The sequence below is a fragment of the Nyctereutes procyonoides genome, unplaced genomic scaffold (genome assembly GCF_905146905.1).
Source record: "Nyctereutes procyonoides isolate TBG_1078 unplaced genomic scaffold, NYPRO_anot_genome, whole genome shotgun sequence".
NCBI lineage: Eukaryota > Metazoa > Chordata > Mammalia > Carnivora > Canidae > Nyctereutes > Nyctereutes procyonoides.
Genome location: NW_026575126.1, coordinates 22617264 through 22634263, shown reverse-complemented (window position 1 = coordinate 22634263; position 17000 = coordinate 22617264). Strand labels below are relative to the sequence as shown.

Genomic DNA, 17000 nt, shown 5'->3' with positions numbered 1-17000 from the left:
CAGGAGGACTTGGGTTGCAAGGCTTGAAGCCAGTGTACAGAACAGGCCTCTGGGGATGCAGTTTGTCAAATCTGCCAAAGGTTGGTGACCTGAGTGTCACCTCCAGCTTCCCAAGGAGACTCCTAGGCCAGTCCTTGACAAAGGCTCACTCATTCCATATTTATTGGGTACCTATTATGAAGCTGGCCATTTGTCAGGTGCTAGAATCACAGTAGTGACAAAGATAGACATGGTCCCTGCCCTCAGGTAGCTCACAACCGGGAGGGTTCCATTTTCCTAAAGGAGTAATGACCCTGATTTATAATGAGTGATAAGACAAGGGAAGAGCAGGATGCTGTGGGAACAGCTGTGCTGGTACCAGTGAGACAGGTTCCCGGAGAAGAGGCTCAGCCCTCCTCCTCCTTTGGTCTGCGGGTCCTGGGGGAACTGCCAACATTCCAATGGCTATCAAGTGTGCTTGGGGTCAGTCTCTGTAACACTGGATGGGAGTTCTCTAATATTGATGTTTCACCATCTTGTTGAAGAGCGTGTCAGGGGAGCCCTGCGAAGTGAGTGCCTTAAGGAAAATCTCGATCATATATAACATTTTGGTGTGCTTCCCCCAACATCTGCCCTAGATATATTTGAAAAAAACATTGAGTAAAAAGTTACAACTAAAAAAAAAAAGTTGCAACTGCATAATCACCTGCCCTAAACATTTTTCGTTATTTCTTCAATGCATTGTCCCCCGCCCCACCACCACCACCAATTTGTTACGATTTGCCATAATTCTGTAGCCCATAGACCATAATAGTGGGAAAGGAATAAACATTTACTGAGTACCTGCTATGATGTCTACCACCTTGCTGAGTGAGCATTCATGTACATTCCTTTGAAAGGAATGACAAGGGCAGCCCTGGTGACTCAGTGGTTTAGGGCCACCTTCAGCTCAGGACCTGATCCTGGAGACCTGGGATCGAGTCCTGGTTGGGCTCCCTGCATGGAGCCTGCTTCTCCCTCTCCCTGTGTCTCTGCCTCTCTCTCTCTCTCTGTGTCTCTCATGAATAAATAAATAAAATCTTAAAAAAAAAAAAGAAAGGAATAACAAAAAGTTAAAGACCATGCAAATGACCTCAAGCAACTCTATGTATACTTAAGTCTCTATTCTTAGCCATCGGTACAAGTTCTCCTTCAGATCTTGTTTCCTTCCTAAGGTCTCTGGAGTGGGGGTTGGGTAGAAAAGGTTTTCCATTTCCCAAATCACATCCCTCTCCTCCCCTTCCTCCCAGCAACCACTCACACCTGCAACCCACGCCCTGGAGTGCTATGCCACAGAGTATGGTTGTGACAACCAAGCTTCTTCCTTTGGAGTCAAGCGTCTCTAAACTCTAACTTGAACCTAAATTTAAGGAGTGGGTTTCAACCATACATTGTTATCAGCAGCCTCTGCCAGTGTGGTAAAAACTCAAGCTGTTTTCCCTGCTTTCTTCCTTTAAGCAACAAGAAACTGTGAAAGGAAAGATACTGGTAAGCCCAGATTCTTATTAACTTTGCTATGGATCACGGTGTTTCAGAGTCCTTTGCTCATTCATTCAGTGACCACATATGCGAGATCTGATGTGCACTAGAAGAAGACGAGGCAGTGGGAGAGGTAGAAAATCTGCTTTCGTGTGCACAGGGACACCTGAAAAGCACTGAAGCACACATCTTGGTCCTTGATGAAAGTCCTGTGTTAATAGTTTCCTAAAATAGAGGCAGAGCAGAACCCAGATGGACACAAAGTTTTGTGAGTCTAGTATATCAGGGTAGAGGTAGTGAGGGAAAGGGGATAAGAGAAGGAAGTCTGGGTCCTGAGATCAAGCCCAGTGTTGGGCTCATGCTGGGCATGGAGCCTGCTTAAGATTCTCTCTCTCTCCTTTTGCACCCTCTCTCACCCCTGGCACTCTCTATCTCTAAAAAAGAAAGAGAGAGAGAGAGAGAGAGAAAGTCCTTCAGGAACTATACCACAACCAAGCCCTATTGCACAGACACATGCTGAGTTGTGTGTCCACTCTGGATGTGTTTCCCGTAATCTCTTAACATCACTGGTCTTCCTCTCTTTTTGTCTTGTTTTTCCAGATTCGCTTTGTGGTGGAACTTGTATGGCCTTTATCTTTATTTCTGATCTTGATCTGGTTAAGGAATATCAACCCACTCTACAGCCAACATGAATGTAAGCATAAAGGGGGAGGAGCCCTGGCAATCCTGGAGGTCCCATCCTCTTGTTTAGAAAGGTCTTGGGGGTTGGGGTGCCAGGACTGGATCTATTTATCAACATTTCATGCCTCCAGTACAAAAAACAGAGAATTTGCCAGCATTATACGAATGAACTTTTTAATCATACATTTTTAAAAATACTTGTATGTGGTCCCTAAAGAATTGTGAAATTAGTTTTTGCTGGTTCTTTCTTTTTTTCCCCATATTTAAACTCTTACTAGTTTTAAAGGGAGCAGATTATAAATGGGTTCCCTAAAATATTCTGGAGACCAATTTAGGGAAATGATCTGTACCATGCTAGAGAAAAAAGGAGAAGGGGTGGTATAGAGCCATGTATAGTAACATTATTTCCTGGATCCCAGAGGTATCCTGGGACCTGGGGTGAGCCTGTGAGAGCCTCTTTTATACTCTGCTCCTCGTTTCCGGCCAGAATGACATCTTCTCCCTCTAGGTAGTGGATGGGCAGACCTCAGGAGTAATACAAAGCTCTCAGGGCCCTATTTTTATTCCTCTCCCTCTTGTTCATGAGTTTGATGCCCCAAGTTCTGGATCAGTCTCCTGTCCATCAAACTCTTGCTTGTTTACCCAGTTCTCCCTGGCCCTCACCGTCCCCCATCCTGCCCCCCGCCCACCACACATCCTTGCCAAAGGAGCCCATAATCCGCAATCCTCTTGCATGCTTAAGAACAGTGTGGAAGGCCGGGGGGGGGGGGGGGGAACGGTGTGGAAGGAATAGATGAACCTCCTCTCTTCCTAAGCATGAGCAACACTGTAAAGCCATCCTGACCTAACATCCCTCCACTGTCCCCCCTCCACTCCTCCTCCATGCTTCTCTCTATGCCTCTAAAAGCACATTTGTCCATCGCCCCACTGCACTGGGAGCTTGAGAGGAGAGACCCTGTCTCTGGCACTCAGCACAGGGCCTGGCATATATATTAGATGCTCCTGCTTCTTAAATGTTGATGGATGAAGGAAAACACAAAGGGCTGGGCTCCTTCCTGCAGAGGCCCCAGCAACCAGAAGTGGCATCCCGCATGGTTTCCATAAGTAACTCCTTGTCTTCATTTCCTGTCTTCAAGGCCATTTTCCCAACAAGGCGATGCCCTCAGCAGGAATGTTGCCGTGGCTCCAGGGGATGTTCTGCAATGTGAACAATCCTTGTTTTCAAAATCCTACCCCAGGAGAATCTCCTGGAATTGTGTCAAACTATAACAACTCCATGTAAGTGTTGAGATTCCCAAAATCTTAGACTATGGCTTGAAAGCATTTGTTCTTAACCTGGGAAGCTAAAGACCATTCCGAGAAGCTAGTGAAAACTAATGGCCCCACTTCCCCTCAAAATGAACACACATAAAACAGTACATTGTGCATAAGATTCCAGGGGACTGGTGGACTCCAGGTTAATGACTTCTTGCCTTGGGTCTCATTTCAAGTCAAATCCCATAGGAAGAGAGTCTACCTTTGGAATTCCCTTTCAGAGCAGGAGGAGGGAGAGCATGTCCTATAGACAAAGGTTCAGGGATGTGCATAGGGTCGTCCTTCATCCCCTGGGCTGATCTTGAGCTTACCTGAGGGACATCAACAAGGTCTTATTGGGGAGTGGGCTTCACTATACTTCTGTAAACACCAGGTCAGATGAAACAGATATTTGGTTACTCTAGTTTTTCCTTAAAGTAGCTCTGGATATAACTCCTCTGGGAAAACCTGCATTTTGACTGAAAAAAAGGGACAGTTGGTAAGTCAGCCTAACGCTCAGAGGTAGCCTTCCCCACTGGGAACACACATGGCTGCTTGTGCCCAATCATGGCAGAGTAGAGCAGTTGTGGTATAGATTTAGGGCCTGCAAGCCTGTAATATGTATCTGTCTGCTAATCCTTGGCATATAGAAAGATAAAACAGGGAACATCTGTCTTCCTGAGAATGTCAGGGAGGTGATGTTTTAGCTGGACTCACGTAGTTGCAAACACTGCCTGGAGACTCTAACTTGCGATCTATAACTTCAGCTTGAGTCTCATTGAGGTGCCTGAGAAGAAACTGCTGCCCATCCATAGATAGCTCATGGGGTTGCACATTGGGATCAGGGAGCCTGGGAGACATCCCAGTAGAGGCTAGATGGGGCTTTGGCAGGACTGGCACTGGCGATATCTATGTCCTGAGGGAGTTGGGGGAGCAGAGCTTCAGACTCCAGCTGTACTTAGCACTTAAACCAGGAAATCTGGGTTTCACATTTCACACACTCATTATAGGTGAAATACTGGCTTATTCAAGGTTCTTTTGCTTATAAGGCACAGAAGCCCATTCCAACAAGATGAAGCTCTAGATATATATAGGATTTGGACACTAGACCTTCTTACAAAGCCAAGGGAAGCCAGGCAGGCCTCAGGAGAGGTGGGACAGGAACTGGATGCCTGGGGACCGGCTCTCTCTTGTCTGAACCTGCAAGGTCAGCCTCTGTCCCTCTCTGGGCATCTACTACATTTGCCTCTCTCCCTGGGCCAATGTCCCTGCTTCTCAATGCCCACACCGGCTCCGATTGCCCAGTTCAGAGCACCTTGTCTTGGGCAATTGGAAGAGCATCATTGAATACCATTCAAATTCAAATGGGAACACAGCTGATTGGTTCAACTTCATTTTCCTTGTCCAGTCAGCCATAGCAGAGGATTTGTGTGTGTGTGTGCATGTGTGTGCATGTGCGCGTGTGCATGCATGCACTTGCAGGGAGGAACTTGTGGATTAAGCATGGCTATCCATGCCTATGAATGGCTGGAAGGGCAGGTCTCAGAGAAGTGGCACCAGCTGGGAAGAACCTCCAATACCATCTTCTAGTGTCATCCTGCTTTTAAGACTTCTCTGGGCAGGGGACACGCAGAGCATGGAGTTAAGGAGTGACCGGCCCTGCCAAAGCTGGAAAACTGAACAGATTGGTCACCAGCCCTGTCTGGTAGCCTATAGGTACAAAGAAGTTAAAATAGCCTTTTGGCCTTTGGCCTTGGCATATTATAAGGACAGGTAATGTCATAGTTGGTCAGACATGTGGTATCTTAAAAACCAGCAAGGAGTGTTATTATTATTATGAAATGGCAACAATATCTTTACTGAGGGAGCTTTGTCTTTCTTACAGCTTGGCAAGGGTGTTTCGAGATTTTCAAGAACTTCTCCTGGATGCACCAGAGAGGCAGCACTTTGGCCACATTTGGAAAGAATTTCAAACCTTGTCTCGACTCATGGACACCCTCCGGACTCACCCCGAGAGAGTCGCGGGTACGCTGGGCTTGTGTGTTCTCAGCCGTCGCTTGCCTCTCCCTTGCCTCACCCATCAGAGACCAAAGGCATAGGAAAGAGCAGGAAGATTTGGTGGGAAAAGATCCTGGAGGAGGCAGGAAGGAATGGCTCTAAAGGTGGCATGAAGCTCACTTTGGTGCGGACTCCTCTTTCCATCAGCTTAGAAGTTAGGAATTTGAGGAGGGCAGGAAAGTCCTCGTTCCAGGTGAGTCTAGAGACAGAAAGGAGAATGCCCAGAGAGGTTGTACTCTGGGAAGCACAAGGCTAGGTTAAGTCTGGAAGCAGGAAGGAAGGGGTAAAGGGAGAGGCATGGGACCGTTTGCACTTAGTACCAGAGAGCGAGCTAACCAGGAGCGCGTGGAAGCAATGCCAAGTGAGGGCCCTGGGAGGTCAGAGTGCATATGTTGATCGTGGCATAAATATGCACAATCATTCCATTTCTTCCAGGGATATTCAGCCTCCTAGGCCCCGAGGCAGGTGCAGCGGGAACTGATGCAGGGCTGGGGGTTTCAGGGAGGTCCTGCTGGAGGTTCAGGAGACAAGGGGTTGAGAGTGGAGACTGGAAAACATGCGTCGGGGCCAGGCTGCCTAGGGATGGATGGGAAGCCAGAAGTACTGCAATGGCCTGGGGGAGATGGGGGGACAAGGACCCAGAGGCCTCTGGGAGCTCCGTGGTCCTGTTTAAGGGCCAGGGTACTGAACAGGATGGAGGGTTTGATGACTGTCGTCAAAGGATGAGGTCTGTGGATTCAGGATTTCCAAGGCAGGCAGGAGTAAGAGGGAGCTCCTGGCTGTGGCCACGGTGCGGAAGTGGAGCGGAGGCCAAGGCTGAGCTGCCGAGGAGGCTGAGGGAGTGAGAGGCCAGGCTGTTGGGCCACTGAGTTTGTGCGGCAGGTAAGGAGCCAGGCACCAGGGCAGGAGAGCCAGGGAGGCTCAGGAGCAGCGAGGGCTGAACATGGCAGGGGCCTGGGCACCAGCTGGAAACCTGTCCCATCCCCAGTCCCCCCAGCACCCCCATCCTCTGGAGGGCAGACGAACAGCTTGGAGGGAGCAAGCCTTGCTAGAAATCTAGGGGTCTCTGCAGTCCAGCAGGGGGAGAAAAGACTGCCAGTGGGGCAAGACTGTGAAGGCATGTGGCTCAGAGGCTGTGAAGGAAGGGGTTTGGAGGTGCTGCACGCATCCTGCTTTCCTAGGATAGGGACGGGTGGCGGAGACTCTCAGGGTGGCCTTGAGGATGACAGGGATGAGGAAGGGGGCTATGAAGAGGACAGGAGGGACTGGAATAAGGGCTCCCACTCAGGGTTCCAAACAAGAGAAGTGGGGGCCCTCCGGGGGTCCTCGCCCATGCAGCTCAACAGCGGGTCAGAGCAGGTGCCCACATCGAGGGCTCCCGCAGCAGAAGTGGGAGGACTGAAAGGATGGTGACCACACCTGGGGGAGGGCGGAGGGAAGCAGGGGGGCTTCAAGAACACAGAGCAGTCAGGAGGGACAATTATCCTTAGGAGAATATTACCGTCTTCCCACCTGGTCACCTTCTCCCTTCTCTCCCTGTGGGGGGAATGAGGACAGGAGTATGTTCAGACGGCATGCTGAGATTACTTCATTACATTTTAATTCTCTCAAAAATAGTCATGCATGCACTTTATGTAGTAATTTTCTACAAACCGGATCGCAGACACTACCTTCTTTGCTGCCCTGGATAGAAGAGTTTACTTAGCTCAAGCTTGAAGGACCTTCTAAAGTGTGAGCACAAATAGCATTTTCTGAAAAACAGGGGAGAGGCAGCAACCAGAAAGCACCGTTTCCCAGGATGAAAGAAGCAGTTGAGAACGTGGACCGTCTAACCCCTAGAGTGGTCGTCTACCCTCTTCACCCAGTGGGAGCAGGAATGAGGCAGACATTTCATTCTGTTGTCTGGTTGTCAGATGGAGTCCAGCTGGGAGGAAATGTAAAGGAAGTGATTTCAAACCACAATTTCTCTGTGGTCTTTACAGTGTGTGTATGAGAACCAAAGTCGCTTCCTCCTAACCTCAGCACGGGACTAGCTTTGAGTTGGCATACAGTTGGTGCCTTCTGCAGGTCTTCAGGCTGTGGGGGAAAGTCTCTAAATAAGAACAGCTTCAGAGGTCTGGGGAGACAGGGTCAGAAAAGGTCAGCCAAGGCTCCCTAAGAGGAATTTAGGAGCTAGGAACAAAAATTCTGAAGCACCTTGGCTACTTTTGGAAAGAGCTTCAAACCTTGTCTCATCATGGACACCTGCCCGGACTCACCCCAACAGAGTCACGGGTATGCTGGGCTTGCGTGTTCTCAGCCCCCTCTTGCCTCTCCCTTGCCTCACCCACCAGAGAGACCAAAGGCACAGGGTACCATTCCCAAAGTCCCAGAAGGAATTCCCAGCCAGGGACTGAGGTCCACCAGCAACTTGGCAGACTTTCGGGATCCATCCCAGGGTCTCCTGGGGCCCTTGCTCACTGCGAACGTTGAATCCTAGGCCCAAAGCCCCAGTGGAGCGTAGAGCCTTTGAAAGTGAGGTGGGCGGCTGTCACTGGTATGTGCTTTTGCCTGTCAGTTCCCAGTCACCTGGGAAAGTATGCCCATGGTTGACCCAGGCGGCCTTTTCTTTTGCTCACAAACCTGTCCTACAGCATTCTCAGCAGGGGAGGATTAATGGTAAAACACCAGACATGAAGCCCCCTCCCCTCTCGCCCCCAAGCAAGCACTGTGGTCTCTCAATCATCTTCAAACACCTTCTTCCCATGAGCCCCACACATTCTCCTGGCTGCCCCCCCACCAACCCTCAGCTCCCCTTGGCTCCACAGGCCTCAGCTGCCCCCTCCCCCACCCTCTTCCCAGGGAAGCGAACAAGAAGAACCACATTTTAAACAAAATTTATTTTTCTTTCCTCGAGCCCCCAGTTCACATTTCTCCCTCGGGAGTCTAGTAGAGCTTCTGTCTGGTATCAGCCACCTCTTACATGTTGGGCCCCACGCTCCCTACAGGGTGGCCCCCTCCCCTCTGCAGGTGTGTGGGACCAGCGCTCCCGCCCCTTCCCCCTCAGGCTACAGCAGCCCAGTCACCCGGGCGCGGGGTGGGGAGAATGGTCACCCTCCCCAGCAAGATATTTGTAGGTAAGGTCAAGTGAGTGAGTTAAAGAATAACAAATTGATAAACAGTCAAATGGGGTCCCAACTCTCAGGTCACGACAACAGGTATTTATTGGGTGCCTCCTGTCATCCCACAGACATTTATCGAGGCCCTGATTCCATGTCAGGCTCTCATGCTGGGTGTCAGAGAGAGGTGACCTCAAGGGCTTACATCTGTGTACCCAGCATTGCTAGATATGATGATGGTCTGATGAAGGTATAATGAAAACAGGGTCCATAGCCCCCTACTCTCCAGAGACTCTGTGTGTGTGTGTACTTGTGTGTGTGTGGGCAGGGGGGTCTCTGAGGCCAGTACATAACGTAATGCTGACTACGAAGAGGTGATTGGGAGATGGAAGATCAACTGAACTGGGGCCCAGGAGAAGGAAGAAAGGAAACTGGGTGATGGAAGGAAGATGACGCGACTTATGTTATCAGGAAAAAGAGGAAGGCATGAATACAACAGAGCAGTCCCTTTCAGACCCCTCCTGCTCTCTCGGCTCCCTCCTGTATTTGGGTTCCCCTGAAGCCTTTGGGCTTTCCCTATAGGGAAGGCGGTGAGCCTGGGCTGATGGCACAACTCCCAAGAGGCTGGTGTGGAGTGGAATCTCAGGACTGGTTGCCCCTGCCCCAGCTGCACTGCAGGCCCGTGGAGTTGACCCATCCCCTTTGAAGAGGAAATGAGCAGCAACCTCCATCTGGACAAGGCTCTTCAGAAAAAGGCACAACCTGAAAACAGAAGGGAAGGCTGTCAAGCACTCAGGGAGTTAGGCCTCTTGGTCACCTGGTGAGGGGAGAATTTGTGGGGGAGAGGATGGGTTTGCTGGGGTGTTAGGATCAGGAAGGAGAAGGGACATTTGATAAGTAGAGTTAATTAAAGAACTAAGAGATAAGTAGTCAACTGGGCTCCCCGGGGGAGTTGGGATGTAGACTTAGGCACATCATGTAACACAGATGCTTTCCCGTAACATTGAAATGATTTGATAAGTATCTGGGGCTGTCACCTTCTCTGCTGGCCTGTGCATCCTGAACTGTGGCAGTGGCCTACTTGAGGCTGAGTGTTGACCCTGGAAGCAGGCAGTAGAGATGTACCCTGGGTGTGAAGCCCCAGGGGGGCATCAAAATATTAGTGGAATCAGAACAAGCATTTTTGGAAGGCTCACTGTTTTCAGGCCTGGGAATTCGCCACTTCACAGTCCTTACCCCGAGTCACCCTCACAATAAGCCTGTGAGGTGTAGAAAGCACAGACACAAAGGGTTCAGTCACATGCCGCAGGGTCACCTTAACTGTTAGGAGTCTTTTATGTCCCCTTATAAAAACACTTTTGCTTTTAGTATGTTTTGAGTGAAACCAGAGAGAATGTGATTGGGACTGAGCAGGGCATGAAATTATAAGTCCAGGCAACAGACCATCCCCCGTTTCCCACTCAAAGCTCTTCTAGCCCCAAACAGCCCCATGACTCCTAGTCCATGTCAGCACCCCGAGCTTACAGCCTTAGCTGAGATGACAGAAATGCCAGGAAGAGCATGACAACACAGTGTGGACACAACATGTATGTCCTCTCACTCTAGACAAGGCTTTTTCAACCTTGACATTTTGGACCAGATGGTTCTTTGTTTCGTAGTAGGGAGGAAGGTTATCCTGTCCACTGTGGAATGTTACCAGCAACCCTGGCCTCTACCCAATAGCACCTCCCCAGCTGCAACACCCAAAAATGCCTGCAGACTTTGCCAGATATTCCCAGGGGAGACAAAACTGCCCCAGCTTTAGTTCCTCACCCCCATCTGGTTGAGAGTCACTATTCTAGACCAATTCCACAATGCATCTGAAGACTCCTCCCCTGCCCTGAGCTAACTTTTTCCACCTTCTGTGCCTTCTCACTACATTTTGCCTGGCTTTGTCAGCAGTAAATGCTGTGACTGTGTTGGTGACAGCCCACGGGCAGGAGCCCTGACCTCCAAGCATCCAGGGAACCCAAGAACGGAGTCTTCTGCTGAGACCCAATTAGAAATGTTTCCAATCAGTTCTACATGTTTTCCCTTTTTTTGACTTACTCCCCATTCAACACCCTGTCCTTTCATTCATGTACAGGAAGAGGGATACGAATTCGGGATGTCCTAAAAGATGAAGAAACACTCACACTGTTTCTCATGAAAAACATTGGCCTGTCTGACTCAGTTGTCTACCTTCTGCTCAACTCCCAAGTTCGTCCTGAACAGGTGGGTGGATATCACTGGTCCCTGGAGGGGAGAGGTGAGCCCTGAGCCTGAGAAAAACAGAGGAGACCTTGAATTATTTTTCCTTCTTCCTTTCACATTCAGAATCCATGATTTGTTCTAAATATTCAGAAAAATACCTGGGGGCACTTGAAATAATGAGCCTTCCCAGCATAGGATTCTGAAGCAGCCTGAATCCTGGCAGCACTTCAGAGAGCTTGGATTTGTATAACTGGAAAGAACCTTAGAGATCACATGGCTCAGAATCCTCTTACAGCTGAGGAAACTGAGGTTGATTCATGTACTCATCAAATACTTAGGGACATTTTAGGGACCAGAACACAGCGTGAACAATACAGGCAAACCCCTGACTCTGGGAGCTCACATTCCAGTTTGGACAACAGGCCATAATCAAATGAGCAAAGATAGGGAGCATTTCCAGGTCAACACAAGGGCTGAGAGGAAAATCCAGCAGGGGTAGGAGTTGGGGAGGGGCTGGGAGGCATGGGATGGGGGCAGACTAAAATGACATGGTCAGGGAAGGCCTTCCTGCCAAGGTGGTGATGGAGCCGACCCACGGAATACACAGCCGTGGAAAGAGCTGGAAAAGGACAGGTCAGGTGTGAGAAGCAGGCTGTGTATGCGCAATGTCTGAGTGCGCTGAGCTGACCTGCCCAGGTTGCAGACCTCTGATTTCCTGCACGTTTTCTTCTCAGTGCTCCTTCTTCTATCCCCTGTGCACACTCTGACCCATGCCCCCCCCCCCCCGCCAAAATCTATCTTACTCATATCATAATCTCCTACATGGATTCAGAACGTTTTTTACCGCTCACACACGACTTTCCGCGTCTGTGAAAGTCTGGGCCTCCCCGGCTTGTGCCCAGCATCCTGGGCGTGCGGGTTCCTGGTGTGATGCACACAGTGAGAATGCTAGATAAGCAGTGGCCCCACGGTGCAGACACCCCTCCCGCCTCTCCTGACCAGGTCTGCACCTCCTCCAGACTGCAGGGGAGACTGAGACATAAACAGAGAATTTCAGGGCCTGTGTCAGCCCTGAGATAAAGGTCTGAGCCGAGAGGAGGGAGGGAGACCCCACAGGCCTGGGCCTGGCTGACTCTGTCAAAGGGGTTTTCGGGCTGGTCCTCTGCACAGTGGTGAAGAAGCCCACACTTGCTTTTCTGGCTTTTCAGAGCCTGAGGTTTTCCCTGAAGCTACAGGAAGGGACCTAAGGGTCAGCATAAGGCGGTGTGTCAGGACCCTTGCCTGCAGTGCCCGGGCCCTTGAACTCAGGCCTGGCTGATGCCCTGCTCCCCTCTCCCTCCCACCCCCAACCTGAGGGGGTGGCATTGGCAGCATCCATGGCTCCTTCCCCTGTTTGCTTTCTCTTAGCTCATAAAACTCAAGTCCTGGAAATGCCTGTGATGACTTCCAGTTGGTAATAAAAGGGAGATGGAGATAAGGGCAGGAATTTAGGGGAAATTTCTTTCCAGTTCCTCGCTGACATGACGTTTGGATCTCCAGTTGCTGTGCTGAGCCTTTCATGTGGGGAGAAGGGGCCAGCGTCACTGGGCTGTGCTATTGTGTAGTGTCACTTGCTTTGATTAGCTGGTGTTTCCCTGATTAGCAAACGTCAGAGCTTAAGAGGAAGCCCAGAGCTCCTGCCCCTGTTGTCCCAGCTCCCTCTGGGCCCGGTGCCCTCCCTGCCTCTCGGCACGGTTGCCCACTGCACCTGCCTCCCAGTGTCTGTCTCCGAGCTCCATCCAGCTTCGCCACTCCTTACCAGCACCCAGCACCACAACTTTCCCCCACGATGGCACTGTTCCCTCTCTGCGCTGTCCTAGCTGGTAGCCACTGGCTACAGCCGGCCGGTAGGCACTGAGAGGGGGCTAATGCAGCTGAGGAACTGAGTTTTAAATATTATTTAATGTTGATTCATTTACATTTAAATAGCTACATGTGGCTTATCCAGGTTAGTTTGAATTTCTGATCGGTCAATCTCAGCAAACATGGGATTTTGCTCTTCAGGACTGCATGCCCCTCCTGGGTCCTCTCTGCCTGGTATCCAAGTACCTCCCTCCCCGTCTAGGAAATTGTTAGACAATGAGAGAGGAATAGTTGCTTGGCTCATCCCTCACCCCACCCCCACCCCGAGCCTTGTAAACTCCTGGACTTGCTTCAAGGCCCAGCTCAAGTGTTGCCTCCCCGGTGAAATCATTCATAAACCCTCCTTTCTCTGTTCTGTCCTCTCCAACTTCTCTACTCAACAAAGAGCTAACAGGTAGTGATGAAGCACAAGCTCTGGGTTCAAGTCTCAGCAAGGCCACACAGTTAACTGTGTGACCTCAATCGAGTTAAATAACCACTCTGTGCCTCCGTGTCCTCATTTAAAAAACGGAAACAGTAAAAGTGCCTATGATTGTTATGGGGGGTCAAAAAATTAATATATGTAAAGCACTAAGAACAGTGCCTGGCACACATTGACTATTCAATAAACGCTGGCTGTTCTTAACACTCCCTCTTCTGTGCTCTGGTTTGACCACGTTCAATTTAGCACTTCCTGCTCTTTAAATGCCTGCGTCTCCAGCTAGCCGGTAAGCTCCTTGGAGAGCAGAAAACTCACCTTATTCTCTGTATCCCCAGTAACTGTTCTAGTCTCTGCAGAATGGGACTCAGTGAATGGGTATTGAATGAATGAGTCACTGTGTGAAAGAAGGAGCTGGGACCTTCGTGGTGTTCCAGCTTTCCCACTAGCCTGTTGTGTGATTTCTCCTCCATCGCTTTTCTCCCCTAGAATATTAGAGGTTTGGACAAGTGAGCTCATTGATTCCCTCCACCTCAGAGGGTTTTAGACACTGGGATTAGGGTTGGGGGTAGGATTTTGCCTGGGGATAAGAAGCAAAGTGTGGGCAAAACAGGAAGGTTCTGTTGGAACATGCACCTAGTTACAGTCCCCGAGATTGATGGAGTCCACACCAACCCAGTGTCAGCCAGTGACCTCATTTAGTGGGAGGCAGGGGTGGGGTGGGGTGTAAATAAAGCGTGAGCCTGCCCTGCTCTCCTGCCCTGAGAACTGTGTAATTGGAAGCTCTGGGGAGACTGCAGAGGCCGGGGAAGCTCATGAACCTGCTCATGGTACTTGGGTGTTGGAAGTCCAAGAATCCAGGAGGCCAGTTACTGTCCTAGGTGGCCAAGGGTCCTTGGCCAGGGTTGAGGTTTCCTTAGTCTTTGAGGCCATCATGGGGATTGTGATTCACTGTCCAAAGTCATTGTCCATGAGCTCCACAGGAGCTATAGGACGTGGGCTGTCCAGCAGTTGAGGTCACCAGATAAAATACAGGATATCCAGGTTAGTTTGAATTTCAGATAAATGAATAATTTTTTAGGATAAGTACATCTAGAGATGCTGGGTGGCTCAGTGGTTGAGTGGCTGCCTTCGGCTCAGGGTGTGATCCTGGGTCCAGGGATCGAGTCCCGCATGGGGCTCCCTGTGCGGAGCCTCTTTTCCCTCTGCCTATGTCTCTGCCTCTCTCTGTGTCTCTCATGAATAAATAAATAAAATCTCTAAAAAAAAGAAAAAAAGGATAAGTACGTCTAATTTGGACTCTATTTGGGACATACTTGTTTTAAAAACTGTTCATTGTTTACCTGAAATTTAAATTTAACTGGACATCCAGCATTTTTATTTGCTAAATCTATTGAGAAAGGAGAGAGGGGGCTGGACATTTGCCATCATTTTTAACGCATTCTAGCCACTCCCTGTCCTCAGCTTCAAGGGACTAGGGCTGATGATACCTTAGCATCATGCTCAGAATGGATCTCTCACAGTTTAAGGGTCTTTCTGGTAAAATTAGGCACGGGAGTATACTAGTTTCCCGTGACTGCTGTAACAAACCACCACAAACTTAGTGGCTTAAAATAACACAAATATATTATCTTATGGTTCTAGAGGCCAGAAGTTTGAAAGTCAAAGTGTTGGCAGGGTTTGATTTCTTACTGGGGGATCTAGAGGGAAATCCATGTCCAGTTTCCAGACACTGTCATTCCCTGGCTGGTGGCTTCCTTTCATCTTCAAAGCCAGGAGTGGCCAGTCAAGTCTTTCTCACATCACATTACTTTGACATTGTTTCTTCTACCTCCCTTTTCTACCAGGCTTTTTAAAAACCCTTGTGATTACATTGGGCCCACCTAGATAACCCAAAATAAACTCTTTATCTTAAAATCAGCTGATTTTCAATCTTAATTTCATCTGCAATCCAAATCCCCCGTGCCCTACAATATAATGTATTCAGAGGGTCTGTGGGTTAGGACACGGACATCTTTTGGGTGGTGGGTATTCTCCTACCACAGGGAGGTTTCCAATTTGCTTCTATTCCCTGCAGTTTGCTCATGGAGTCCCAGACCTGATGCTGAAGGACATTGCCTGCAGCGAGACTCTCCTGGAGCGCTTCATAATCTTTAGCCAGCGCCGCGGGGCACAGACAGTGCGTGATGCCATGTGCTCCCTCTCTCAGGGCACCCTACAGTGGGTGGAAGACACTCTGTATGCCAATGTGGACTTCTTCAAGCTCTTCCGCGTGGTAAGGGAAGTATTTAGCTTCTTACCCCTTAGAAGGTGATTCCTGGGTGCAGCGGAGGCTGGTGGCAAGTCATCAGGGACTGAAAAATTGACAGTCAAGAGGGCATGAGCTTGGTGTTCAAGACAATCCTTGAGGAAGCTCCAGGCTCCAAAGACCCAAGGACTCTTGACGGCTAATGTTTTTAGAGCAGTGGCCCGGGCACCCAGGAGTCACTGTTCGGTTCACCAATAGCTACGTGGTTGTGGCCGTTCTGAGTCCACTCCAAATGTGGAATAAATCCTTTCCACCACCTCTAGCAGTGTGGAAAGGAGGACACCTGGTTTGACTCCCTGCCCTATTATTTCTTAAGGTCGTTGACCTTGGCTGGCCCCATCGCTCATGTATGAAACAAATATAATACTTTATAGAGTGGCAGGAAAAGATACATGAAAGAATAGATGCAAACAATTTAATACATTTCAATAAATCAGAGCTTCACATTCTGGGTCTGCTTTTGACCACAAAGGTTGCTATTTCTGAGTAGAAAAGAATAACAGAAAACTTCACAATCTCAACAATTTGGAGAGCTTTACTCTTGCTCAAGCCTGTATTCCAGAACTGCATCCCAGACACACTTCTTGGGAACTGATAATACCTCCTCTTTTCCTAGAAGAATGAGAGGGATTTATAAAAAGGGAGGTGAAGAACAGCAGTTCTCACCCTTCCAAATGTATGAACATCGTGAGGGAAGCTGGTAAAAGATGCAAATTCCAAATTGCCATCTCTAGAGCCTGATGCAGAAGATCTAGGCTGGGCCCAGCATCTGCCCTGTTATCTTAGGCGATTCCAATGGAGGTCATTGTAGGCCATGCTTTAAGAAACACTCAAAATTAGAATCCTTCAGAGAAGGTGACATATATAAATATAAATATATATATATAATAATTTCTATAATCATATAATGTTTCTAGGATCCAATTGTGTTTTTTCTTGTGCCTGCATTTTAATTTCTGAAACCGTGTTGTAGGATATGTCAATCATGAGAACTTGGTTCAGGAATTTGTATTTTGCCTTTTTCTGATTGCTCTCTCAAGTCCCAGAAAACCCACTCTCAGCTTGTCTTAAAAAGCAAGTTGAAGGCTTTAAAAACAACAACAACAAAATAAAACAAGACCCTTCAGTTTTTGGCAGAGTTCACACTTCATTCCTTTTAAAACGAGACTTTCCCTTGGAACCTTACTCCACAGTGTTCCCAGCTCATCAGGGTAGGCCTCCAGAGTGGTAAGAGGGGTTGGCACTTCTGAAGCCATCCCCACTGAGAGCCCAGGACCCCAGCAAAGACCGCTCGGTGCCCCATGCTGTGGGGAGAATAAAAAAGCATGTGGTTCAAACCTCTCTGTCCAAAATTCCAAAAGGAAGTCAATTTTAGATGCACTCATTGGTTTGTTTTCAGAACCATAAGAGAGAGTAAGGTGATAAAGATCCCTGTGCTGGGTGGTTGAACACCAACACAGCTAGGGACCAGCATCTGTTTTTGCAGAGGCGTTAATGTCCCTGGGCACCCAGT

The 17000-nt window shown here is 49.1% G+C and overlaps 1 protein-coding gene across 1 annotated transcript in view; it reads left to right on the top strand.

The window, feature by feature from the left end:
- The window catches only part of ABCA4 (ATP binding cassette subfamily A member 4), a 127189-nt gene that overhangs the window by 6048 nt on the left and 104141 nt on the right, over window positions 1–17000 (top strand). Inside the window, exons 2-6 of the mRNA XM_055340937.1 lie at window positions 2098–2191; window positions 3315–3456; window positions 5357–5496; window positions 10753–10880; window positions 15257–15454. Coding sequence (XP_055196912.1) covers window positions 2098–2191; window positions 3315–3456; window positions 5357–5496; window positions 10753–10880; window positions 15257–15454 — 702 coding nt within the window. The remainder of the gene's footprint in view (window positions 1–2097; window positions 2192–3314; window positions 3457–5356; window positions 5497–10752; window positions 10881–15256; window positions 15455–17000) is intronic.